The sequence below is a fragment of the Aquila chrysaetos genome, chromosome 3, assembly GCF_900496995.4.
Source record: "Aquila chrysaetos chrysaetos chromosome 3, bAquChr1.4, whole genome shotgun sequence".
NCBI lineage: Eukaryota > Metazoa > Chordata > Aves > Accipitriformes > Accipitridae > Aquila > Aquila chrysaetos.
In genome coordinates, this window is record NC_044006.1 from 13241361 (window position 1) to 13268782 (window position 27422).

The window sequence follows — 27422 nt, forward strand, 5'->3', positions numbered from 1 at the left end:
TAACTGAATTAAAAACAAGTAACTGCAAAGCAAGATTACAATTCGTTTGTGATTACCAGTTTGCTAGCAGTAAAGAGAAATGTACATGCTATTTTTTTCTGAACTTCTTGGTTCACTAGGGCATTATCTCAAAACTATTTATGCAGCTGTAAATCCAAAACAGTCCTTCCACTTGAGTGGGATATCCCAGTTTCTGCCAAATGAGAATTGGGTCTTTTGCTTACATCTGATGGAGGAGGTTTACAAATTTTTCAGCCGCCTTCCATCCCAGGGCACCCATTGCTATTGAACCTGCGCTACCAGCCCTCCTTGGTGACTCCCATAATAGAGAAGAGATTCCTTACGGGGTCTGTATTCTCCTGGTCAGACCGAGTCTCCCCAATTTCTCCAATGAGACCTGAGTTTCTTCCTTCTTCTGCTGCCCCCAGTTGCTGCCAGACAATGGCCTCTTTCTCGCACTCCTTCCTGTAAAGGTTTGTTCGGTCCGAAAGGCTGGCCCTCCTCACCACCTTCCTGTTAGACAGGGAGAAGGGGCATCAAAGCTGTGAGCAGGACACAACATTTCCTCTTACCCTGTAGCTGTTCACACCTCCTCCTCATGCTTCACAGCCTCTCCCCACTGGAATAGAACGCGAATTTTGCTTCCTGGCACCCATGCAAAGCAAAGGCACTAGTGTGGCTATTAAAGGTGGGAGGAATTTTAAGGACTCTAAAAGTAGTACTGCAAATCTGTGTTAGATCTCATACAGCTCACCTAATGGAACTACTCTGCAACCAGTGGAGTAAATATAGAGGGAAACAGCCCACAGGCTGTTTAGGACGTTTTGTGGTCTGCAGGACTGCTTTGGTGTCTAGTAAACATCTTATAAAGACCTGTGCAAACTGTGTCTGAGCACAGTATCTTGGCCGTGAGACATATTATTGAGAAGCTCAAGTTAATCCACTGGAAGCACTGATTTTCTGACACCAGTATCAGTGGTTTAACAGGGTAAATTCTAACCACTTGGTCCTATGCTCGGAGAAGTTCTTAAACCACAACAGCACAAAGCCATTTTGCCCCCAAGAAACAACACCTCTTTCTAGTGAAAGAACCACTCTTCAAAGGAGCTCTGCTTTCAGCAACCGAGAGTCAGCTTCTGCCTTTCAGAGTTTGTTTAGAAAGGACAGACGGGTTGCTCTCCTCATGCCGACTGCAGAGTGCTCTGCAACCACATCTGGGTGGCCAAGCTTCGGCACCGGGTGACCTGCAGGGAACAACGCACTTACCCCCGGCTGCCAGTGCTGGAGGTCCTTCGACTTAGGGAGGATTTATGCCTCATCTGAGACTTCATGATCACATCGTGTTTGTGTTTCAACTCCAGAAGCAATACTTTGAATTCCTCCTCTTCACACAGATCTATGGCACACACAAACCAAGCCGTTAATCAGACAGTTCAAATGTGGTACCATTAATATCATGTTACTAACTGTGCCTTCCTAGTATATACAACCACAAAAGCTAGGAGGAAGAGAAGGGAAATTTAAGCAAAATATGCTTAGGCACATTAATCTCTAAACAAATTAGGGGAGACAGAATGGTTTGGACACCTAAACAGGAGCAGAAAACAAGAGCTGCTGACTGTGATGGGGGCTCAGCTTTGCATTGATCCAGCTATTCAACTAGGTTTTGTCCCATCTCTGCAGCATGCCATGCCTTTACCCATGAAAGGGTGAGAGATATATTGACCATTGTATCAACACTTCAAGATGGGAGGAAAAGAAATTTCTGTAATTACCAGACTGCAGCTCCCCTGAATACAGCATTTTTACTTAAGCCTCCAAAATGAAAAAAAGAGCAGACAAAACCAGACCAGACCAGGGCAGAAGACAAGAACTTTCAACCTTCAAAATAAGAATGCACATATTTTTCAATTAAGGCTCAGAAAACCTTTTGCCAAAAGAAAATATGGCACAAGGTTATAATACACATGTTCAGATGCTAGCAGTTTTACTTCCAATCTGTTCCAAGACTTGTGTATGCCTTCTCATTCCCCTCCAACCCCTTGTAGCTTACCACACTTCATTGCATCAAAGCAAAGTTAGACACCCACGTCTTAGGGCTGCACTCAACAGCTGCTCAGGTCCAAGACTACAATGTCAGAGCGGAGAGACTCCCAAGCACAGGTACAGAGGGATAACATGAGTGTAAACACACAGGCAGAAAGACTTGGTGCTCGAGAAACTCATTCTCTCTTGTTTTTATGAGCAGGAATAAGCATTTTCAGAAATAACAAAGTAGGTGCTTTAACACTTCAGTCCCAGTTAAAGTAACTGCAACTTTCATTCTAAAAACATCTGAAAAATGATGTTAATGCTTCTGAAAGCACCATGTGAAGACTCCAGCACACTTAGGGGGAAAAGCTTTTCTTAGTGATTTCTTTTTTTTAAGCTTAGCAAACTCACCTATTGGCATCTCATCCAGAGATGTCCTAGCACTCAAACTAGCCCCGTGGGACACAAGCAACTCAGCCATCTGCATCTAAAGAAAGGGAAAGAAAGCCAAGTTGACAGAGGTATTTTAGGCAATCGCTTTCCTCCTCAAAGCTGACAAGTTGGAATAAGATAAGAAGAAATGGCATGCATGCTCAACTCGCCTCAAATTATTCTGGTACGTGTGTGATGTTAAACATTTTTCCTACCATTCACCTGCACAGACATACTCTCCCCAAACTTTCTCAGCAACAGGTTCTTTTTGGAGCCCCAAGGACCTCATATGATGCTGTCCAGAGAGTCCAGCCCTAGTACAGATTTCTTCTATTTGCAGAGTGCTCCACAATTTGTCCAGGAATAAAGAAATGTCACCCTCATCCATGACATTTGCAACAAAATCATTACCTGTCCCCAGAAAGCAGCAGCATGAAGAGGTTCCCAGCCATCCCAGTCCTTAACATCCAGGCTTGCCCCCTGGTCAAGAAGGACTTCAGCTGCATGCAGATAACCATTGGCTGCAGCTATATGTAGCTAGGAGATAAGGAACAGAGCATGAACCACCTGCAAGGACCATGAATGGTTTTATACACCAAGTTTCAGTGGAATTTCTTGGATAACGTCCGAGTCTAGATCTGGACAGGCAGCACATTTCACATTTGGCAGATGCCATCAGGTCAAAAGCAGGTTGTTCCTGTTACTGAAACTCAGTATTACCTGCATGTAATTCTGTTTGGAGAGGAAACTGCTTAACAGTTCTTAAAATAACTTACATAAATGGGTTAGAAGAATAATGTTTTTACATTTTAAATCAAGGGCTCTTAAGTGCTTCCAACTCTGTAGGGAAACAGCACCATTAAAATGCAAGCTTGCAAAGGAGAATATCATCCAGTATAAGCTCTGCGTTCCTCATGCCAGAAGAATGTCTCCTCTTCCCCATTTAAGTGCTGTGGATGTGATTTTTTTTTTGATCAAATTTTCAGCCTGCTTTAGTCAGGACTCTCTTTGTGCAACTGCACTTCCACTCATGCTCTAATCATTTTCACCATTTGAAAATCAAAAACATTTTAATCCTTGGCTACTTTTAGTTAAGGGAATATGATTTTTCAGGTATTGGCTTCCAACTACAACCACCACTTTGGAGACATCAATAATAGTCTCCTTTAGTCCCCCACGACACTTCATGTCTCTGAAGATTTTCACAGTTGCGGTCTGCTGTTGCATCTCTGAGCAAAACATTGACCTATGCACTACTCTGAAGGTATGAACTCCACTTAGAGCTCATCCTATTTCAACTGTGCTGAAGAGGAGAATGAAAGCTTCTTTTCAAATTTTCCATGTGGATTCCACTACACAAAGTTAAACCCTCATCTGGAAATAAATTCTGATGCTTTCTGGCAATTCAATTAATTTCTACATAAATTCCATGGCACTGGGTCATACCCTCTAGAGGCCATATGAATTAACAAGGAATCACTTGGGGGTGATATAAAAAGGGAAGCCAAGAGGTCTGCTTAAATTTATGTATATAATCCTTGTTAAAGTGAAAAATGCGTTAAAAAAATAAGCTGCAATAAAAGCTTCAGTCATCCAAGTTTATCTTGGAGGGATGCCCTCCCCTTATGCTTCTGATATATGCTATAGGTGATAATTTAGATTAAGAAACCTGAATGCACTGCCATGGTCTGGCCATCAAACAAATGACACCAAGTGGCCTGTATATCAGTTATGTCTGGACCCAAGCATCAAGTGACCGAGGTTGTATGAAAGTCCCAACACCTAAGACAGCATTACTGAACTTTCCCTAAGTTGGGACTGCTGTAAGCAAGGATTTAAGAGACACGTCTGCAGGTGAAAAAGAAGGGAACAGGACTAGGATTGTTCAGCCTCCTCAGTCCCTGTCCAGTCAAGTCAGATGCCAGCTTGTTTGTGCTGTACATTTGTCCTGGGTGCTCTCCTCTGCTCAGGGCCAGATGCCATCCTATGTGAATAAACACAGCACTCTGTATGAGCCAGATGCTATGCAAATCAGAAAGAAGAGGAGGCAGAAAGTCTTCAGAGTGCCCAACACCAGGTCCTGCTCCCATGAAAACCAGAGGACTCTCACGTCTCCTCCGTGGGGGTCAGAGCAGACTATGAGACTAGCAAGAAGCAAGACATTACCGGGAGGTCATTCAGTCCCATTTCCCCAGAGGTCAGCAGAAGTGCTATGTTTTGCAACTCCTCATTGTGGGATTTCTTGCACCTTTCTTTGGAAGCTGCTCGTACCAGCCACTGTCAGACAGGACCCAGGACTTCAGCAGCCTTGCTGCAAGACCTGAGCTGCTGGACAACTGACAGAGCTCACATGAACAAGGGATTCGCTTCAAAAAGCACAGGGTTAGACACTAAGTTGTCAGCTGTACTCATGGACAGCACCTGTTCCTACATGACAATAAACTAAAACAGGGAGAAAGATCAAAATAGCTTCCTCACTCCTCTCAGTGACTTGTACGTGTTGATTTTCTGTAATTCCTGCCACAGGGCAGGTTTCATAACCTAAGGGCTGAAGGAAGGCAAAATTGAAGCTGCCACAGTTTCACTCACCAGCGTAGCACCTTGGGCATCAGTCCTGTTCAGGTCTTGTCCAGTTGCAAGTATATCATGAATGTCACAGATCATGACCTGCTCCGGGGCAGCCCGCATCTCATTGATTCTTTCCTGTGTAATCCCTGTTAAAATTCCAGTTAGAGAGAGAAGAGTTGGAAAGGGTCTTTGTCTCCACTGGTTGAGTAAAATTAGACTTATGATTCCTGGCTGATATGACCTCACTCCTTTTCAGAGACTATGTAGCTGAGGGGACTGTCAGCTGTCCTTCACCCTCGTCGTTATTTAGGAATCAGAGAAACTAGACAGAGTCAGGTTCCAAGAAATTATGCCAGGCAGCAGCTCTCTGCTTTTCTCCAGAGGCAAATCAAGAGCTGAGAAACAAGGTAATTTTTAGTACTACATTGACCCATTTTTGTATTTTACATGAACTCAGTCTCCTTACCTTGATAGGCCATGCAAGTCTCAATGACATCCAGAGTTGGCTCATCTTCACAGAGGTCATACGGCATGTTGCCATCTGCATTTACTGCCAACAAGTCTGCTCCACTGCAAGGAGAAAGCGGCATTACACAAGAAAGGACCTCAGACATCCTAGAGCAGACAGTGCCAAACACTGGGATAAATGCTTAGCAAAAACTAACTGGAGTTTAATAGTTGCCCAAATGTCACCAAGATTTGTGTGAGATAAGAAAGATTTGAAGCAAAGCCATGGAGCTATGAATGGGAAAGATGAAGTCCAGAAGTGGATGACAGGCAGCATGCTACACCTCCCTCAAGGGCTATGGGGCACATCAGCCACTGGGCCATTCCTGTCCTCTCCTGATCCTGGCACTGGACAGACTGGCAGCTTCTCAATGACAGAATGATTTATTTGCTGAATTTCTGGATAATAATGCCAAGCAACTACCAGGTGCTTGTTATCTGGGCATCTGGCAGTCCTTCACTGAAAAGTTCTCAAGGACCAGAAAAGTTGGGAAAGATAGGGGCTGAATGGTGGAGGGAGCCTTCCATCTAGCCAAGGGCATGTTGGCAAAAAATAGCAATAAAAAAAAATAGCCTGTCAACTGGTGAATTTTTTCTTTCTGATTTTCCAAAAGCACTTCTCTAAGTGCTTTATTGACCTCTGGGAGGTCACTATTTGGAAGTAAAATTGCCAGCTAAATTGATTACTGTCCCCATATTCCCCCATAGTAGAAAATTTCCAGCACCTTCTGAACTGTGCCACTTTAGCTAGCTGTTAAATAGTTTCAGCTGAATTCTGATCTACCTTGACAGTCATGGAAGGACAGCAGACAGTATCCACTTGCATTTAGATTCCTGTTTGTTTATTTTTTCCCCTCTGCCTGAGCGGAGCAAACTACGTTGAAATTCACATTTGCAAAGTACCAGTGTTAGTTTAATCAGCAAATAAGAAAGCAAGGAACGGGACATCTTTTGTGGGCTACTTCCTCTGATGGTCTTCAAGGGCTCCAGGTCCCATCACCAGTAACATTGCCTTCAAAGGCAGTGTTTAACCAGTCATTTGATATGTGACACCTCCTGTAAAGGACAACTTTGATTGTTGCAAACAAATTAAATCATCCCATTCCTCAAAAGCCCAGGGGAAAACTGTTTCTGAGCATGGGATCATGACATTAGAGTCTAAATTTGCTGGCAACTACTCAACACAGGGCAGTCTATGACAACTAAGGCCATAAACTCCAGTTCCTCACCTTGCCACCCATCCCCATGACACTCCCTTATCTTCAGTTAAGAGTCAGGAATGCACTACATTGTTCTACATTTGTTTTCTCCATTTTTATGCCCCCCATCCAAAAAATTTCCTAACCCAAGTGGGAACATCGTCCAAGGGATGACTGTTTGCATCCACTGCTCCACTTCCTTCATTATACAACCAAAGAAGAAGGGCCGTATTTTCAATACCAGTCTCCCAGATGACAGCATCACAGGGAGAAGTCTCCCTCCCTGAGGGAGAAGCAGCAGGCACTGTTGTGCAAGGCAGCATGTTAACACTCCCAAAGCACACTCTGCTCTCTACACCATCACTCTGGGAAACAGAGGAGAGGGCTCCATACAGAGTCAGGACTATTTGCTCCAGACAGGATTCACAGCAGGTGCTTATTAAATGCTGCACATGATACAGCTCAAAACACATCTGGCTTCCTCCTCCTTGCTGGCAAATCTAGAAAAGACTTGAGCTTTAGGGCCTTGGTAAAGTCAAGTGGAAGGTCCAGTGCAAGCACCCCTTGTCATACCACTGGAGAACAAACGCATTACAAGAAGCTAACTGGTTACTAATTAAGAGCCAGTAAGACAGGTCACAAAGTTCACCCAAGTATTTGAGCTGTACGAACATGCTGCTGTCCTTCTACATCAGCGTCTCTTTGACTGTGGCTAGAAGACCTGAAGTTGTGCTTAAGAGCTTGAGGGTAGATCCTGCTGGCTGCTCTTATTTCTACCCATCCAGCAAGCATGGTTCAACAAGCACACACAGACACGTACACACCAGAGTACAGGCAAAAACTGGCAAATTTTGGCCCAGGCTCCAGAAGCTTCATGAAACTGAGTCAAGCCACCTAGGGTTTTACTGTGTGTCCTCAGCCTTTCTGCTCTTCCTCCTCCACCCCCTTCTCCCTGAAGCTGGAAGGAATCCCAGGAATAGCCTGAAAGCAGGGACTAATCACCACCGCTGCAATCTTGCAAGGTACTAAGCAGTCTTGGCTTCCATCCACAGAAGCTGTGTGTAGAATCAGATCTGCAGAAAGGGACCGACACAAAAAGCCACCTACTGCTGGATGAGGATCTTCACCAGGTTGATATGACCACATGTAGCTGCTGCATGCAACGGAGTCCACAGCTCATTGTCCTTCGCATTGACATTGGCCCCGTGGTTGAGGAGAAGCTTGACTATCTCTTCATAGTTGTCTATGCAGCACTGGTGAGGAAGAGATGCAGACAGATTGGTTTTTTTAAACTTTGGGAAGATGAGGGCTCAGTTGTACCAGTGTAGCTGGACGTGGAGACCTACTTTATCCTGCAGTGTTTGGCACCAAGCACCTCCAACAGAGTTAAACACCAAATTGAGCGCAAGCAGGTCAGAAAGCCACTATGCAGAACACCTACCTACGCTGGACAGACTGAAAGTCACTGGTATTTTACAGGGCCTTCTGGCTTGGGGGCAGAACCAGCAGGGAATAATAGCAAATATGCAGACAGCTTTTGTTCCACTGGGTCCTCCATATTCAAGAGCAAACATAGCAGAAATTCAATGGAACCAGTATAACCACATACCAAAGGATGAGCTGACAAGCTGACGTTCCCTTTTCTTAGGGAAAATCCCACACATTGGCATATGATGAGTAAAAGTCTTCTCAGCAGCTCACGCTACCTACCACAGTTATCTGAAGAGATGCAAGTTGGATTCCCAGAATTATGAGGTACTTCACAAAGCACCTTTCATTTCCTGAAAAAAATCAGCATCCTCGATGCATTTATACCACAGTCCCAGAGGCGACCCGCAAGAAGGGCCTCAACCGCTTTCCTCTAGGGGAGGTGGAATTTGCTCTTTGACCCACCTTGTGCTCACTTCTTGATATGAATGTGTGTATGATAAAGACACTAAAATAAGATTCATTCTTGTGCAAGAAGCTTGTTCGTGGTCTACGCATTACTGCAGACCCACATAGGAGACTCACAGCTCAGCGCTGTGGTATGGGCTTGTAATAGGGCTGAATTACAACCTACAACAAGCATTTTAGCAGCTGTGTGACAAGGACCCTCTATGTATTTCTGTTTCTGTTTACTATTTGTATATGGAAGTGAGGTTAAAATCATGCCTGTCACACGGCCAAGTTATCACAGAAGTGTAAATGCATCCTTCACTAGAAGCCACTGCTAATGGGCTATAGTGTTCACTTAGGAGCTTCTCTCTGTTCAGGGATTCAATTAATTCTAGTGGATGCAAAGTTCCCACCTCAACTCCCAAATGGACCTTTACAATAACTGATCCTTCAGTGGGCAAGGTGGGATTCTCCATGGCTTCAGTACCTAGTGGGGAAAGCAATGAGGCTGTCAGCATTTCTGCGTGCAGAGTAACATCTCTTTGGAGAGGTGGTGGTGGTGGGGACCTTTTGTCCTTCTAGAAGCCAGTTTGCATTTTTAAGCAACCATCCATCCAGCTTTGAAGAGAGCAAGCGACTTGCAGAAGAATCCAAAATCTCAAGTCAATGGGAGCATTTACAGCAGGAACTAATGGCAAGAAAACCAGGAGTCCCCATTCCGCCCTCAGACCGAGTGTGACAACCACGCCACTGTTTTTCGCAGCAGCGGAGGCGGCAGCTGCCAGGCACGGTGAGTCCCACGGCCCTTCTGCAGGCTGACTCTGCTGGTGGTTTCGCACTGAAAATCAGGACTCATGAGGAGGGGTGGGGACGGGGGCCTTAGGAAGAAGAATAGAAAAACCTTTACGGGATCAGTGCAGAGGCTCTGAGGAAGGACGCAGGCTCATACACCACTATAGCAAGGCTGTATTTTACTGGCGATCAGCTGCTGCCATCTCATACAGACTTTCAGAAGTCCCTAAGCCTACAGAGAGCAGCAGCAGGCTCTCCAAGCATCCTGCGCATTGTTTATTTAAACCAGTTTCAAAATTCGTGAGTTGCCAAAGTCTCTCAATTTGATTTGATCTGCTTTAAGAGTTTATAGCCCAGCCCTGCAAAGACTAAAGGGTCGAAGAAATGTTGTTTGCATCTGAGATCCAGCCCCAATTCCTGAGCTCTTATCACTGCACAAAGTCTGGGATACAGCAAGAGAAGTGTTTCATCTCAGTTTGCTCCCCAAGAAACAGGATCACCAGCACAACATAGTGAAGTTTCACTGCTTTAACTGCACAAAAAAATGAAATACAAGAGCGCTCTCTGTTTACCCCGACAGGCCTGCTCAGAGGGCAGTGGGAAGCCGTGACAGTGCAGAGCAGCAGGGAGCCTCCTCCCATGCCTCACCTGATGCAGTGCAGTTAATCCATCTTCATTGCACAGGTCTGGGCTGACGTTGCTCTTCAGCAAGTAACACACTGTAAGGGAAGGAGACAGGAGGAAAGGAGAGTCAGAACCGTAATCCTAACACATCTCTTGCTCTCAGCTAGCCCTGGCCAGTTCAAGACAAAGGCAACCTGCACCATCAGGGTGTTCCAGTGTGGACAGAGCTGCAGGAGACCTCACAGCCAAGAGCCCAACACTGGCATCAACCCACAGTCACTGCAGTGCCAGTGAGAAAAAAAGCCTTCTTGGTTTTATCCAGCAGAGAGCACCAGCATACAATTTTCCCCCAAATTCCTTCCAAAGGAGACTGCTATTACAGCTATCATTTTCATATGGTTGTGCTGGAACAGTCTACATTTTTATCTTGTGCTTTGCAACATCTGAGTGCAACCTCTGCACACTGCAGCCCAGGGGAACTCAAAGGCAATCGGTAATTTTGGGCTCCTGAGTTATAACCGTAAGAGACATCCCACTCTGGGAGGGATGAGGTCTTGCCTCAAGAAGTTATCAGTCTGGGACGAGAAGCCCAATACATTCAGGGGCCTGCCACATCTAAAATACATCAGGGTTGCTTTGGCCACTTCACATGAGCTGTTAGGTATTTGAAGAAAGTTGCCCAGAGGCTTTATTTTTTAATTGCTGCTTTGGGGGAAAAGGATAAGATTTATTCCATTAAAATGCAAATTTCTGAAACACATGAAAAGTCATTAGCCCCTAGGTAAAAAATAAAGTTTGCTCTGAGGTACAGATCTTGTGCATGGTAATAGCAATAAGGCTGGCAGAGGACATAAATTAATAGCAACACCAGGAATTCTTCAAATTCAACACTGCTGACAGATCTTGATGATCTATGCCCATCTTCTGTTGTTTACTTGTTTATTCCCTGCTTTTTCTCCAGAGATTTCACTACCTAATGCTTTTCCCACCTCAGATGTCACTGACAGCACAGGCACAAGCCAGAGGTTCATAATCATCTCCCTGGGGCCAGGGTAGCAACAGATATTCAAGACCCATCTTATTTGATGGCAAGGATGCATCCATTAAGTGAAACCAGAGCTGCAAAATAAGGAACACTAACAAAGCTAAAAGGGCAATAACCATCTTCAGAGCTGGCAATCAAAACGACTGCAAGGCTGGTCACTCCCAAAGCATCTTGCAGCCTCTGCTGCTGCTGCTGCTGCTGCCTTTGACTGATCGCTGTCCCACTGTTAGAGGGAGCTCTTTCCCCAGCACATCCACAGGGAAACCCATCGCAGGGCTGTCCCTGGGGTCAGAGCACTTCTGGCATCCAAAGTAGGACATGGAAAACACGTCCACAATGACATCAATGTTGATTTATGAAGCTTTGTTTAAAAGATCCGGAAAATGCACTTGCAAGAAAGGCAAATCGAAACCCAAGTGAAATTTTATTTGGAAGCCACCGGTCTGATGTTATCAAAAAGGAAGGCAAAACTGGACAGAAGTGAAATAAAACACTTTATATCACAGGATTGTTTCACCCAACTCAAAATGAATGCTGGAATTTACATTCAAGGCATTGACACCTGCTTGATGAAACTGATACAAAAAAGCAGAATACCACAAAGAACAAAACTCATCCCCCACCGCGGCGAGTCCAAAGAGCCTGAGTTTTTTCCAGCTCAAAGGCCAGTGCAGGAAGCCCACGCCTACACTCAGCTCACACCCCCCGACACTTGCATGCTTGACAGTCACAAGAGCGCTGAACCCCAGCCAGTATATTCAATTTAATGCCTGTGCTTCTACTGTTTCTGGCCAGCCCCAAGCTCCTGCTCTCCTAATCCAAGCTGAGTGATAGGCGAGCCATTCATTAGTGGATCTGGTTGTCTCTTATTTACTTTGGATGCTCTGCCATTAGGGTTTTAATTCAATCCCAGTCATTTAAGAGCCATTGTGTACTAATGACATGCAGCTCCATAATCATGTTTTGCCTGATTATGGAGATTTGGACAAGTAGATGCTGGCAGTTTAACCTTACAAGTGCTGTCCCTCCATGGGAAGAAGCAGTAGCATAAATCCCAGCTTGTTATGGAATATGGTTTTGTGTTGAAGGCTCTGCAATCGTGGCTTGACAGAGCTTGTAAGAGTCCTTGAAGGGTTAAGATTCAGAGAGGGATTTATCTTACCCTAAAGCAGCTTTGAATTCTTCACTAACCCCTGCAGCAGCCCTCATGCTCACAGTGCACCTCCCCTTGGCTCCCATCTGCCCTCAGGACCGGCTCACCACAGCCCTCAAAACATTTCCCAGTATCTTCCAACACACCGAAGACTGACAACCACTAGACACCAGAAAAGACACAGAAAAGTCAGGTAATGAAGCTAGGTATGGATGTGGTACCAATAAGTCCAGGCAAGCATGGCTTGAAAAAGAGATCAGACTCCTTTCCAGCCAGTCCTAAGCTGAAGTTTGCATCTCGGGGTTTGGCAGGGGGGAGCACAGGGCTGGGCAGCAAGTTCTGGCCCTTTTCTCTAAAGACAGAGGGCTGTCGCCTTCAGTATTGCTCACGCTCCAGACAACAAATCGCAACAGCGAGACAGAAGTCTCCAAGAGCTGTGATTTGCTATTGCATATGCCCACTTTTACAAGTGAGAGGATTTACCCAGCATCCCACCAAGCTCGTAGCAGAACACAGCCCCGATTCCTACCCACCACCCCCCGAAGCAGGACATGGGGTGGCAAAGAGCAGCTTCATCACCCCCAGCTCCCTGCAGGCAGACCTGCAGAGGGGCGTGGAGGGAGGACATGGACATCTTTGCCATGCCCACTACCCAGAACAGCCCCTCCCACGTGGCCGAGAAGAACAAGTCCTCCTTTCTGATAAACTTCAGGAGAAATGTGGGTTTTCCAGTGCATTAAGAATAGGACGGGGGGGACACAACTGCAACGCTCTGCAGTGCTGGAAGCTGGACCCTCAGCTCCAGGGCTGTGGCACTGTCACCGACCCGCTCCGCTGCTTAATGCACAACATAAGGAACAGGGACCTGAGCAAGCAAAGTGCTTCTCTTCAAGCCTGCCAGTGCTGCACACCTCACTGCAAAGCTCAACACCTTCTCCTCCCACCTCCAGGCACGAATGATGCCATACAGGTAGGAAGCATACGCTTCAGCTCGCAAAGACACAGATTAATCACTTGACGCCAGCCGATCGCCTTCTGTCAGCTCAAGCCCCAGCACACCACTTGTGAAAGAAAGATTGCCCCCATATGCACAAGGTATAGTGTGGAAATGAGTCCTCTGCAAGCTCCCCTGCGGGCTCAGGTCACAGCGAGCCCAACAGAACGGGCTTTTATGGGTCACATCGGCAGGTTCAGCAGGCAGCAGCCTCCACTATAACACTTATGATTAACTTCTTAAAGAGAGCTCAGTGCCTAAAATGCTGAGCTCTTTAAAATCTGTCCTTCTTTGCATGCAGGCAGGGGGCAGGTGGGGAGAAGGGGCTGGATGCGTAGATATACTTTATTACATGTCAAGCACAAGTTGTGGGAAGCAGTTTCAAACACATAGCAAATGAAGGAATGAAAATGATTACAATAAGAGCTGGGTGGACAAATTGTGAATAATTCATCGCAAATTATATTAACTGAACAATCACCCAAATGTATTTTCCATTATTCTGCTTGCTCTGCCTATAATTGAACCTCTCACATGCCAAAATGGTGTACATTAATCTTCAATTTATATTTTATCATTCACATCTGTGCTGTGTTAAATGGAAAAAGCTCCCACAACAGCTGTGAAAATACATCCTAGATTTTAAGTCACCCTCCATCACATGTCCTGGGGCAGCCTCAGACAGATTCTCTTCCCCAAACACAACAAACCCACTTCTCAGGAGCTCCCCCTCCTCCCAAGCATGTCCAAGCCTCACTTATTCTCCCCAAAACCTATAAATCAGGGGGAAGACAAAAAAACCATTGCAAAGTCCCTAAGGAAAATTCAGGTGGGGTAATCAGCTCTCTCACCTGCAGAGATATTACAGCACTATGGTTTTTCACCAGTTACTTCCCACTGAGTTTACACTAGAAACAGCTTTTCCAGGAAAGTTCCTAAACCAGATGAAGACTTTTCCATGGAGAAAAAACACCTTTGTCAGTGCAGCTCCCCCTAAGTCAATAAGCTACACCATAAAATTCTGGATACTATTACACTCCCATCTATACCCAGCGTTTGCATACCTCAAGTATTAATAAGTCATAAGAGAAAAAGCCAACTGAAACTGATATGGATACCAGGGAGGGGAAAAAAACAACAAACACCTTTCTGACAGGAGGTCCTGATTCCTCCTAAAAATATGTAGTGGCAAACTGTCGATACTGGCAAGCAGGCTTACCTGTGTGCTCCAAGTTTACACCCACACACAGGCCATCATTTTTTAAAACTCTAGGTTCATCCTGATCCTTTGCACTCAACAATTTCTTTTTGAAAATATTTAAACTCTTCTAGTTCACTTTTTGGTTCTCAGGCTACCTTTAAAAGCTACTATTGTACTGAGGTTTCTATGGCAGTAGAATAATTCTTGTATGTTTATACCTAATTTCACTGAATAAAATGAAGAGAAGTTTCACTTGGATTAAGATGCACACTTTCACACATTGCCAGAAGTCACTTCCACCCAAATGTAGCTTTAGTCAAAAACCCAGCCTAGTGGAAGAAAGTCTTCCCAGCATTACTTGTAGTGAGATACTGGTGGTGTCTGTGCCACATAGGTGTGTTGGCAAAGGTCTAGAAAGACTGATCCCCAGCCTGCCAGGCACGGTCCTATGGATGGGCACAGCTATTTCAAAGCCGCATTTTTAATGCTACGGTTTTGCAGAGATATTTATTACACAAAAGAAACATTGCCAGAAAAACAGCATTGAAACTATGAGCGCTCTCCCAGCAAAGCATCCGGCTTCCTAACACAGCATACTATGATATTCATATTTAAGAGCATATCTAAACCCTGAGCAATAACAGGATGAACTTACTCAGCTTATCCTCCACTCCCTGCAATGTACAACTGATAGCCCATCCTGGTCCAGTGATAAACTCGGCATCTCCCTAAAGCTTTTTGAAAGACAAAAAACCCCACAGAAAACAAAACCCCACATTTAGACAGCTTCAAACATTTAGTACACCTAAAAATAAATATGGCCCAGTTTGCCTGCTGAGCTAGCAACTGAGACAATGCATCATGATTGATCACCAAGCTTTCTTGGGAAGGTTCAAAGCCTGTTAAGACACTTCCCACCTAGTTTATAGCTGGGCACACACATTCCTTCTAATATACCCCAAAAATCTGGAAGTTTGGAAAGAGGCCAGCAGAGCCCCATCTGCTTCGTGCCATATTCACACGGGCAGGGACATTTCATGCAGCTACACTCAGCCCAGGTGCTGCTTCTCTCAAGTAAAATCTATTTCTGATTTTGATGCTTCTTGCTTAAGAGGGCATACCCTTCCGTAGCCCCAAGGAGCCTGCTTCACATGGCAGGCTCTTCCTGCAGATCTTGGGGCCCAGTTCGCACACAAGTTTTATTCTGACAACAAGTGAGAGTTGTCAACAACTCATACACTTATTTAATGCAGAGGGTCCAATTCTTTCTCCCTCTCTTTGTGTCTATTTCAATCAATTTTTGCTTTATGCTTTGACCGCTATCCATCATTGTAGTACCAGAGCACCAAGATGAATACTATAAGGGGACAGCCACCTACAGCTGCGTCTTGGATGAATGGGCCACTGCCAGGCACCCAAACCCTACTGCATCCATCATTTTTCTTGTTCTGCATCTACAGGACTTCAAGCTCTGATAATCCACTTAGTGCTAGTGATGCTAAAGCATCTTTCTTTAATGGCTGCCATCCACCTAGGATTAGTCAGATAAGTAACAGTGTGCAAGTTACCCATCTGCAACCAACAATGCTCAAAGGAAGCAGCAGAAACAAAGGCAAATTCATTTCAATAGGGAAAATAAAAATTAGAGCATGCTGCCAATTGAGAAGCCTTTCTAAGGATGTAGCATCATGTTCAAAAGCATCCTCATCCTCTCCTGCTCCTCAGACTAAGAGCGAAATTGGTCCATGCAGGAGATACCAAATACATAAAGGAAAAGTAAAGTCAGAGATTATTTTCCTGGTTTCCCATTCCTCATCTGTTATTGGAAGAACAAATAAATCATTTTGGTATGGTTTTTAAACAGATGATGGGCTTTAAAAGGGATGAGTGTTTTATGTAACCTTCAGGCTCAGCTGCCTTCAGCAAGATTTCTGTCGGCAGGGAGCCAGGAAAGCAGATTCCCCAATATCATTGCGACAGTGACACCTGGGCTGCCAAAGAACCTCTTCTCTCTTTAAGAGGCATTTTGGAGTAGGTATTTGAATGGTGCCATTTAAAGAGTACTAAAAGAAAAATTTAAGTCAGACTTATGGAGGTATGGATCAAGGAGACCGAGGCCAAGTTCCCCAAAGATGACTCAGAAGCTGTAGCAATGAGCACAGCAATGCTGGCTTTTAGGGTGCAGTGGTGCTCAGCAGAAGGCACTGACAACGCACAGAGGGAATCGTCCCACTGCAGTCAGCGCCACACGAGCCAGTGGCTTGAGCAAAGAACACCAACAGAAAATGGGGGATGAGGGACAGCCACGTCCTCCAGCAGTGGCTCAATAGGAACCAGCATCCTCCATCTCTTGAGTTTGCACCTGAAATGTTGGGTTTGGTGGGTGCAAGCAGGCAAGCAACACATCTCGCTTCCCTTCATGTTTCAGGCCGAGTTAGATGAAGGGCACCTACAGAGTCAGTAAATGCTCAACCAGGACCTCCTGTTCTCCTACTACTCTGGCTACTTCCAGCTTTCTTCCTACAAAAAGCTCTTATTGGAAGTCATGACAACACATGCAAATCCATTCAGACAACACAACATCAAAGCCTTTTATCTGAGTAACACAGAGGATCCCACTTATATACCTGTTCAGAAACTACTTTTGATGTATTGGACCAAAACCTGTCTACTGAGACATGCAGCAGTCATCACCTGTGATGTCTATACTAAGCTTATTAGAAAATAAATCTTTCAGGGTACTAAAAAGGAAATGCAGCAAAAAATTAATTGGCTTTAATACAGCCTAAGAAGTGTTTAGATAAAAGGGAGCAATGGTGTCAGGAGGTAAACTTTTGCAGCTGTCTGAGTACATGAAGAGCTTCCCCAGTTACATTAACACAATAACATAACAGGTGATCTGAGGAGCAGAACTGCAATACCCCCCCAAGCTCCATGCAGAGCCAGCCTGCCAGTATTTGCAAGAGGATACTCTAATACGCTCTGTGTAGCAGGAAATAGTTCATATTGCCATTTGAAAGTGTTATTAGGTTCCAGAGTCAACAGCCTCTGCCCCAGCTCGTATTTCAGGCATCCTATAGCCTCAGCTAAGCAGCTGTATGTTGACCTGAACCACAAGAATGTTTTTAAGAGTCTCAATTATAAAACAGGAAACTTTCTATTTAGAGTAACAGAAAAGAGGTTTTGGTGGAGGGGTGAGGAAATACATATCTGCTTTTCAAGCTGCCCTGAATTAATACAAAACGATTCCCCACAGCAACAGCCTGCTGACAGCCCAGGAGCTTGCCAGCAGACCAGGCTCTCCCCCTTCTCTACTCCTCAGCCCACCCCACTTCAGAGACCCCTTTTCTCAGTTGTGCATCTCTAACCTTGCCCTGGTCTTTAGAGAAGCTCCAACTGCTCTGGCTGTTTCGGTACCTTCTCCACCCTCAGCAGCATCCACTCTGACCTCGATCAGCATGTTATGGGTTTGTTTTTTTTTTTCCCCTCCAAGTTTGTCCCTTTAGTTTAGCATGAGTACATTGGGGATGAAGATCTTTAAGACATACAGGACCAAATCACAACCTTAGCTCTGTTCCCATGGATCACTGCATTCATGAAACAGGGTGCCACGTAGCCAAGGTCTGAACGCCTGCGTAAGGCAGAAGCGTGGTGTGCCAGGGCACGGTCTGCAATGCAGCCCTCTCAAAATCAGTCTTGTGTGACGCGGCAGCAGCAGGAGTTGGTGCCAGCCCCCAGGTCACGCCCAGCCCAGATGTGTCTCACACCATTACCCCACACTGGAGACTGCAGGGGACACGCCAGGAGTTAAAAGTGTAATCTGCTAAAACATCACCCCCTGCTCAACAGCACTGTTTCTTACTGGAAACTGCATTGCCATGCAGTGCTGGAAGGGAAATGCCTATAAAAGCAGTAAGTCCTCCCCTTTCTTTCGTTTTTTTTTTTTTTTTGTCAGATAAAGAGAGATTGTGGTTTCCTTTTAAAAAGCAAATGCTACAGAAAGAAAACTTTCACACAAGTTTAGCAGCAACCTGAACTTTACCAGAGAAGCATCGGCTGATCCTTAGCAGCCCTTCTGTTTTTGCAACCTGCAATTATTCAGCAGCAAATTTTACACTATTCAGAGATTTGAATTTCAACAGAGCCTTTCATCCAGAGGTCTCCGAAAGCGCTGGCTGCTGCCATTAGCAGAGCGAGCTCCAGTCTGTCTCCTGGGATTTTACAATCAGTATTCGCCTCGTTTCACAGATGTGACATCTCAGCCCGAGTTAGACCAAGACTCTGGAGGCTCAGGTTTCTTTGCCAAGGTCACAGTGACAGTCCACGGCACAGCTGTGAGAGTGCCCTTGAGTCCCAGGTCCCAGCTCCACCCTTTAAGCACAAGAAAACTCTCCTTTCCTCTCCCCCATCCTCTCCGTTGTTCAGCCGAGAGGAATTGGGCAAAGCAGCTGAAGTCAACACTAACAGCTTTGACGGCAACCAGACCCCAAGGTGAACCTTCTATTTGACAGAGCACGTTTAAAAAGAGAAACCAAAGCTGTGGCTCGGCAGCAGCTCTCAGCTGGTATCGCTCCCTCGGGAAGGTCCCCACCACTTGGCTTGGACCTGTTTGCTGACCACATCGAGGACCTGGGCTGGGCAGGGAGAGTGAGTTGCAAGAGGTGGGGGAGCAAGGTCAGCTGAAGGGCTTGCAGTGTGGCAGCACGCTTCATTTAATTATGAATCAGGAATGATGTCATCACCAAGATGGAGAATGAAGCACATTTGGTCGCCAAGCCTACACTTGACAACCATCTCTGATCTTTACCAGCAACCCAGGCAGGACCACTTCTTTTTTATCTGCCCTCTCACAAGCCCAAGTCCCAGAAGTTTGCAAGTTTTTGGGGCTGATCAAATCCCACGATTCCCCCAGAGTTTCATAGAATAGAATCACAGAATCATAGAATCATTTAGGTTGGAAAAGACCTTCAAGATCATCGAGTCCAACCATCAACAATGCCCACTAAACCACGTCCTGAAGTACCCCATCTACTTGCTTTTTTAATACCTCCAGGGATGGTGACTCAACCACTTCCCTGGGCAGCCTATTCCAATGTCTGACAACCCTCTCAGTAAAGAAATTTTTCCTAATATCCAACCTAAATCTCCCTTGCCTCAACGTGAGGCCATTTCCTCTCATCCTACCTCCAGCCACCTGACAGAAGAGACCAGCACCCACCTCACTACAACCCCCCTTCAGGTAGTTGTAGAGCGTGAGAAGGTCTCCCCTCAGCCTCCTCTTCTCCAGACTAAACAGCCCCAGCTCCCTCAGCCGCTCCTCAGAAGACTTGTGCTCCAGGCCCCTCACCAACTTGGTTGCCCTTCTCTGGACACGCTCCAGCAACTCAATGTCTTTCCTGCAGTGAGGGGCCCAAAACTGAACACGGGACTCGAGGTGCGGCCTCACCAGTGCCCAGTACAGGGGAACAACTACCTCCCTGCTCCTGCCGGCCACACTATTTCTGATACGGGCCAGGATGCCGTTGGCCACCTTGGCCACCGGGCACCCCACTACCGGCTCGTATTCAGCCGGCTGTCAACCAGCACCCCCAGGTCTTTCTCTGCCGGGCAGCTTTCCAGCCACTCTTCCCCAAGCCCGTAGCGCTGCATGGGGTTGCCGTGACCGAAGTGCAGGACCCGGCACTTGGCTCTGTTGAACTGCATACGATTGGCCTCCGCCCATCGATCCAGCCTGCCCAGATCTCTCTGTAGAGCCTCCCTACCCTCAAGCAGATCAACCTGCCTCCCAACTTGGTGTCATCTGCAAAAGCGCGTGCACGAGCGCACCTCTCCCCGTTGGGGAATTGTACCCTGTTCTCTTTCAATCTTCATTTCAGCACCTACCACACACAGACAAATCACACACTCTAGAACTTCTTTTCTGTATTAATGAAAAAGCACGTTCAATTTACTCGCCAGGTCAAACCCCTCCAATCCCAAAGCAACCCTCAATGTCAAGCATCACTCCCGCGCAGCTGCTGCCTCGCAGCGCCCGCGACAGCCCGATGCCGGCTCGGGACACAGAGGCAGTGGGCAGCTGTCATGGGCCACCACGCAACTGCACAAAGTCCCACAGCTAGTGGCATGCTGGCTCTTGGTGGGACCTGGCCTGGAGGTGTGGGTGATCCTCCTACCACTGCGTACCAAGTATGGGCATTTCCAAGAAATGCCTGTGCAGCCCAACTCTCCATGCTGCAGAGTTGTTTTCAACATAACCAAATGGATTAGAGAGCCACAGGGACTTCTCTCCCAGCCCTTGGCAACCACCAAAGCCTTGTCAGAGAAGTCAAGAGAGTTCATCTGTGAACATCATCATTAAAGGTATTCAGCACTGCATGGAAACCAGTTCATACATTCAAGAGTTGAATCAGAAGTTAGCACCTGAGCTTGGCAGAAATGCAGGTTTTTCACAGCTCCAGTAATACTTATAATCAATGAGACGGGCCTGACAGAAGGTACAGAAAGAAATCGGTGTGACGGCTGCTGTGCACAGAGGACACTAGTCCCCCCAGCCAGGGCCTGAAGCTGGAGATCATCCTCCTCGTGGGCCCTGGGCCTGATCCAGTTGAGGATGGTCTGCTCAATAAAGATCACAGCATAAACTTGCTGCAGCTTCCTAGTCATGCAATCCAAATTTAAGACCCATTACCTTGAGCATCCAAGTTAAAAAAAAGAAAAAAAAAATTAAAAGAAAAAGAAGAAGAGTGGACAAAACATTCATTTCCTTAACATTTCCTAATTTCTTTGAAGAAGGTTTGAAATTGCCTTCCACGACTCCTCAGAGACAGCACAAAAGACGTGTAAATTAGGTCAAAACAAGTGGGCATGCAGTGATACAACCTGGGTTGGTCTATAACCTGACTGTCAAGTGCTTTGCATACAGACCACCTTGTTTTAATAGTTATTTCACCTGTCTCATCACACAAAGTTGAAAACTCTCTCCGACTTCTTCTGTCACAAGTTCTATGTGATTTCTGCTTCCCACCACCTCAAGCAGTAGAAGATGAGTGTTCCCAGGCTGGATGATGCAATATAGCTTTGTAGTTGCCAGGAGGTTAGCCCACGGGGAAGCAGCTTGAGAGGCTGACAGGTTATTTAGACTTTTCAGAGAGAAAAAAAAAGTCCAACTTGTTGCTTTCACCCACCCCTGCCGTATCCACAGACACCAAAGTGCCAGCCTCACGCAAACTCAAAACAAGATAGCTTTTGCTGCCAGCTCTCCTCTGCTCAGCTTCCTGCACTTGGACACAGTAAAAAAGAAACTGCACACAGGGTTGGGAGCATTTTCCATTTTAGTGAGTGGCTCCTTCACTTTCAAAAGCCATCTCAGTCAGCTTAAAACTTTCATCTGCAGAATATGGCTTGAATTCAGCAAAACCCTTCAGATCAGACCTCAGCAGAGAGAGAAATCCAGTTCCCTCTCACAAACTGCTGAGGAGTTGTGTACATCATGGCAGAGGAACAAGGATGCTCTTCATGGGAGGGGAGGTCTGGGGTCCAAGCCCACGGGCACAGCTTACACCAGGGATGTGAGCTCAGGACTCCCAACACTCACAAGACTGGTCTAACAGCCTTCAGGGTCAGTCTAGGAGTCTTTTACTTAACATAAAGAGGAAAAGAGCTGAAATTCTCCTCCAGAAAGTGCTTTGCCTTAGTGCTTCAGACCAGGTCACTGATGTTTCATCCTGTTTCTGAATGAGCACTTCAGGCTCAGTGCATACAGTAGGGGGTTTTTGGGTTTTTTTTTTTTTTTTTTTTTTTAATTTTTATTTACATGCTGAGCTTACTAACAAAATACATAGTTTAAACTACCAAATTAAAAAATACATCATTCCTACAGCTTTTATGCAGGTTTAAAGCATCCCATTTATCAGAGCAGTATCTCTGAACATTGAAGACACAACTCCTTGATGCTGGGAACACGCAGTTGCAGGAAACAGCAGGGAGCAGAGAGAGCGAGCAATATATCACAATTCTGTCCCTTTGTCCCTTCGAGAGGTCTCCTGTTCTGGGATGAAAGACCCTGTCCAACTCTCCACATTAGTGTTGCAAGTCTAATGCCTCCCATACTCTCTTCAGCAAGAGTCAGCCCAGAGGAGTTATAGTTTTCCTTTCTGCAATAGCAGAGAAAAGCTTCAGTTTGCCAAAGTATACTGCATTTCCCAAGAAAACTGCAATTTTCAAAATAATTAACAGTCATTAAAATTCCCCATTAAGTTTTGCCATTAGCAATGGCAGGACTATTCTCCTCTCCACAGTAGTGAAAACTCTGCTAACTTCTGTATTAAAACCAGTTTTGTTAATGAACCATTTTATTCCATCCTGTTTGCTTATAAGAGAGCTCCCTCACATCGGGGAGTTTTTCATCACATATTTAACACTACAAGAGCCCAGGCATCATGGGCCACCTTTTAGCTGTCACGGTGCAAGAAAGGTGACATCCATCTTCTGAGCTTGAATGGCAGATTGCCCTGTCTGTACTCACTGCATCCCTTACACCTATATATGAGCAAATGGGGAGAGAGCCTCCTTACGCTCTCCTGCCACGCTGCTGGCCATGGCTGCTTCTGGGAAATGGAGGAGAAAAGACTGCATGATTAAATTACCTAAAAAAAACCCACACTTTGAACATTAAGACAAGAGGAAAGCCACCAGGCTTGAGCTTCACATCATCTCCCATCGACTCCACAGTCTAATATTTTGACTTAAAAATTTATAGTAACAACAAAATGCTTTAGTACCTAAACCCACCTTAGTAAGTTCATTAAAGTAATTAATGCTTAAGTGGCTGCTCACGCTGCTCTGCTGACAGCACTAATTACAGGTTGCAGAGGTGGATCCCAGTGACAGCACAGGGAACCAGTTGTCAGTTTGAGGCTCATGCACGGTGCTGGGAAGATGTGCAGTCCCATGCAACCACTTGGGCCGGATCCAGCACTCCTCTACTTTTTCCTGCTACTAAAACCAAAATTCAGTATCTCCAGCACTGAGTATAAGTGAGCAACTTTGGCAGCTTCTGGTGAAAGAACACGTATTTTTCTGCTGACCAACATCCAGCAGAAGAGGCCTGTAGCATCTTACTCAACACCCTTTTAGAGCAAGTCCTTCAAGAATGGGAGCAGGGCTGGCTAGCCAGGGTGACAGGGCCCTTACAGACCATCGTGAGGGACAGGAATCAAAATGCTGTGGTTCCTGGAGACAGCACGGACCATTTTATCCCTTGTGAAATGAAATGGGAGGGTTGCACTCTCACTCACTAAACCAGGGGTATAACCTTCCTCACACAAACAGTCCTGTCCTTCAGACACGGGCAAAGATCCACATGCTCAGTGCAACTTGTGCCAAGAGCACTTGTACCTGTTTAGGGAGATGCAGGAGATCTGATCCTCATTACTAGATCTGTGATCAATTATAAGATCCATCCCTCAACTGTTTTTGGTCCTACCTTTGTCTGGAAAAAACACAGTCTTAAAAAATTTAATTTCTTTCCAAGCAGCTATTTGTAACAAACGCTTCTGAGATGTCTCCCACATTTCACAGACTGAAGCAAATCCCACTCCAAGCCACCCACTCCACCACCCCAGTTAGTGCTACAACAGAGAAATCCTGTTTGTTTCTGTACATCTCATTGTAAAGAATAATTCCCAGGGAAAGGAGCCCACCAGATCAGGAGCATCCAACAAGGTCTGGATCTCGCATGAGCAGCTGCAACTAGTACAGTTGTATAATGGAAACTTGACCTACAAACCTTGAACCAAATTCTAGCTATATTCCCCTTTGAAAAATGAGCGCGTGAAGGCTGCACGCTTCTTCTGCCCTGGCTGCTGCCAGCTCTTACAGCTGTAACCTCTGGCTTGGCTCCACGACCCAAGAGGACCATTACCTTTCCACCATCCGGCACACCTGGAAGAAGGGGATCACCAGCAAAAAGCGAGTTAAAATGGGCCCTGGTTGCGTAAGTTGCATAATCTGTGCAACCTATTACTAGGGGACAGAACACATTTTGCTGGCCAAGATCTCCACACATCACCATGTACGTTCAGTTGAAGGACACAAGAAGGAACAGCAAGCTCTGGCGCTGTCTCTTCCACCTAACAGGGCACTAGGGGCTCTGAAGCAAGGGACAGTTTCCCAACAAACATGCATGCCTCATAGATCAAATGGCCACATACGGTGCTCTGGGGACAGAACAACTGCGGGTGCTAAAAGGAGCAAGATGACAATCAGGCTTGGCATGAGGCACAGATAGTTTTCGGGACAGACCGCATTAACCTCTTCACTGCTGAAGCCTTGCTCCCCAGCGGGGCTGTTCCTCTAGACAGACCCAATAAACCAAATTGGTTTGAGGTGGTTTGTGCCTGCAAGGCACAGCAGCAGCAAAGAGACTAAAAAGGAGAACATATGCACCAGGGATTTCTAGTAAATAAAACACCTATAAAAGTGGAGATGAACGCTCAGCACACACGGGTGAGGTTCAGGCAGGGCTATCCCCACTGCAGGTGGAGAGGAACAAATCACGGCAGCTGTGATCTGCAGACTCACCGTGGGAAGTCACCATGGGAAGGGAACAAGATGTAAGCAAAGCCACCTACTCCACCCCAGCACCAGCCCACCAGTAACCAGTCACGAGAGCCCTGGTCAGATGGGAATTCAGATAGACCTGAGCCCCAGAGCAGCTGGGCAAGATATGCAAACCCTCCCTTGGATTTCTATTCTGCAGTAAAAGTCCAAGAGCATTAGAAAGAGGTTCTTCAAGGAACTGTGGGGGAAGCAGGAGCTCTTATAAAGAGGTCCTTATATTGTCAGCAGTTTGGGGATGCTTTGCAACCATCTGGTCCATCCCTCCTCTACCCCAGCGTATTTAAATCAAGGAGTTTCTTCAGATAGTGGGCTAAATTGGAATGACAAGGTTTCTCCACCTTCTTGGCTGGCAATCCCTCCCTTTCTGATATTTCTGAAGGAGAAATTTGCTGTTGATGAAACACATCCCCCAGGAGTCAACCAGCAGTGAGAGACGGGCCAGGCTACGCCGACCCACTGACGGGTCCTATTTGGCCACATTTCTGGATCAGCTCCCATGTGTCCATGTCACACAGGGTACCGTATCTCACCTCACAGATAACACTTCCCTTTCACAAGAAAAATAGCTTGATAAAAACTGCTGACCCCTATTCAACTTATCACAAGAGAAACATGAAACCAGTTTGGAATCAGGAAAGGGCTACGTGAGCCTCTTTGGAAGATGCCCCTTCACCTCCACCTGCCTTTCCAGGCACTCAATTCGAGTGCAGTAACGACAACAGGAGCACACGTTTTAGACATCACACGCAACTGCAGTGGAGAATAACTCACTAAAAACCTGATTTACTTAATGACCGTACCAGGAGCTTTGCAAAACCCAAGCGATTTCAGAGGAAGCCGGTGCCTTGCTGCTGCTCTGAGTCACGGGAAGTGCAGCGCCACAGCCAAGCCCCAGAGCGAGGCAGGAACACTGAAATTTCCCCCAACTATTCTTATCTTGTCTCACAGTAACTCAAGGCTCGTTTTCAAAACCGGGGCCTATTCAGAGCAAACAAACAAGCCACTGCATTCACTAAACCCTGCTGCGTCCGGGAAGGCGCTGTAAATCATGTGCACAGGCAGGGTTTACATGCAAAAGCAACAAGGAACGCGCATCTGCAATGATTTTATGGCACACCAGCACGGATAATGGTTTTGTGCTCCTAAAAACAGGTAATTTAAATTCCAGGGTGTCACAGATTTTAATCCTGAGCTAATTTTTCCTCTATTCTATGCTCTAGCATATATCACCATTATCGAGAGAGCAGAACTCACAAAAATCAGATTTCCTGAAGATAGACTACAAGAAAATGATGTTTTCTGCAGCAAATCAGTTCAACAGAGGCTCAATAAAACATGATTGATAATTAGTGCTTTCTTTCTGACAGCTAGTAGCAATTGTCTTCTCCTTAAATCTAGTGCATTTGCCAATTTAAAAATAATCTGTCCAAAAATGAAACAAAACATCTGGCAAAAAATTCACAATGAATATTGGCTAAGATTTACAAAGTTATACACTAGAGCGTCAGCTGCTACAGCATCAGACAACTCAACAGTAATTAAGGTAGAGCTGACATGGCCTTGTGGAAAAAGCCATCAGGCAAATGGAAAATGGATGGGAATAGCTAAATCGGTTTAGGTTTCCCCTGACAGGAGTAGATCAAAAGGAAACTAACCTGATTAGGAGGGAGAGAGCCACTGATCCAGATTCATTGAGCAAAGCAGAACAGCTATAAAGTGACATTTATGCTTGCTTTCCTTACCAGGGTCACACAAAGCAGCTAGCATGTACCAATGGATCTGGCCCAGATTTATGGGTGAAGGGTAGACCCTTTTAAATACGGACAGCTTCCCTCCCCCCAGCTTAATTTCCCAGTTAAGTAGCTGTCCAAAAAAAAAAAAAAAAAGGCCATTAAAAAAAGCCCCCAAAATGTAATTAAATAGAGTAAGTGATGCTCGGTGCCTGTTGGCAGTGCCACTCTCCCTGCACTGGGCAGCTTGTTCCTATTGCGGGCAGGTTGAAGCCACCTCACCAGACCAAGGCTCTTGGCTCAGCCCATTTCAGCCAGTGGGAAGAGCCACGCAGGAAGGATTTGGTTCAAGCACTGGCTGTGCCCATGCGTGGGTCCCCAAGCATCCCACTCGTGGATGCACGTGAGTATAGTTATGTGGTCCCTGATACAAGCCAGCATTTGGACTAAGGCAGGGCATGTTGGTGCTCCACTCGGGATGCTCACAGCGCTGTATCGCTGTATCTTGCGGGAACACGACACACGCACACCCCAGGGGCACCGTGCCTGCCTTCCCAATAGAAGCCTGATACAGATCCCAGCTCCCAGTACCTGCACTGGCCAGGGCACCTGGGAGCCATCACCTCCTCTTGCAAATCCTCTCCCCTG

General features: G+C 46.0%; 1 protein-coding gene across 2 annotated transcripts in view; it reads right to left on the reverse strand.

Moving 5' to 3' along the window:
• PPP1R16B (protein phosphatase 1 regulatory subunit 16B) overlaps positions 1–27422 on the reverse strand; it is a 66380-nt gene that overhangs the window by 6526 nt on the left and 32432 nt on the right. For both annotated transcript variants that reach the window (XM_030010024.1, XM_030010025.2), the window contains exons 3-10: positions 10056–10126; positions 7845–7990; positions 5498–5601; positions 5053–5177; positions 2875–3000; positions 2443–2518; positions 1267–1396; positions 345–513 (exon numbers count right to left, since the gene is read on the reverse strand). In XM_030010024.1, the coding sequence (XP_029865884.1) occupies positions 345–513; positions 1267–1396; positions 2443–2518; positions 2875–3000; positions 5053–5177; positions 5498–5601; positions 7845–7990; positions 10056–10126 (947 nt within the window). The remainder of the gene's footprint in view (positions 1–344; positions 514–1266; positions 1397–2442; positions 2519–2874; positions 3001–5052; positions 5178–5497; positions 5602–7844; positions 7991–10055; positions 10127–27422) is intronic.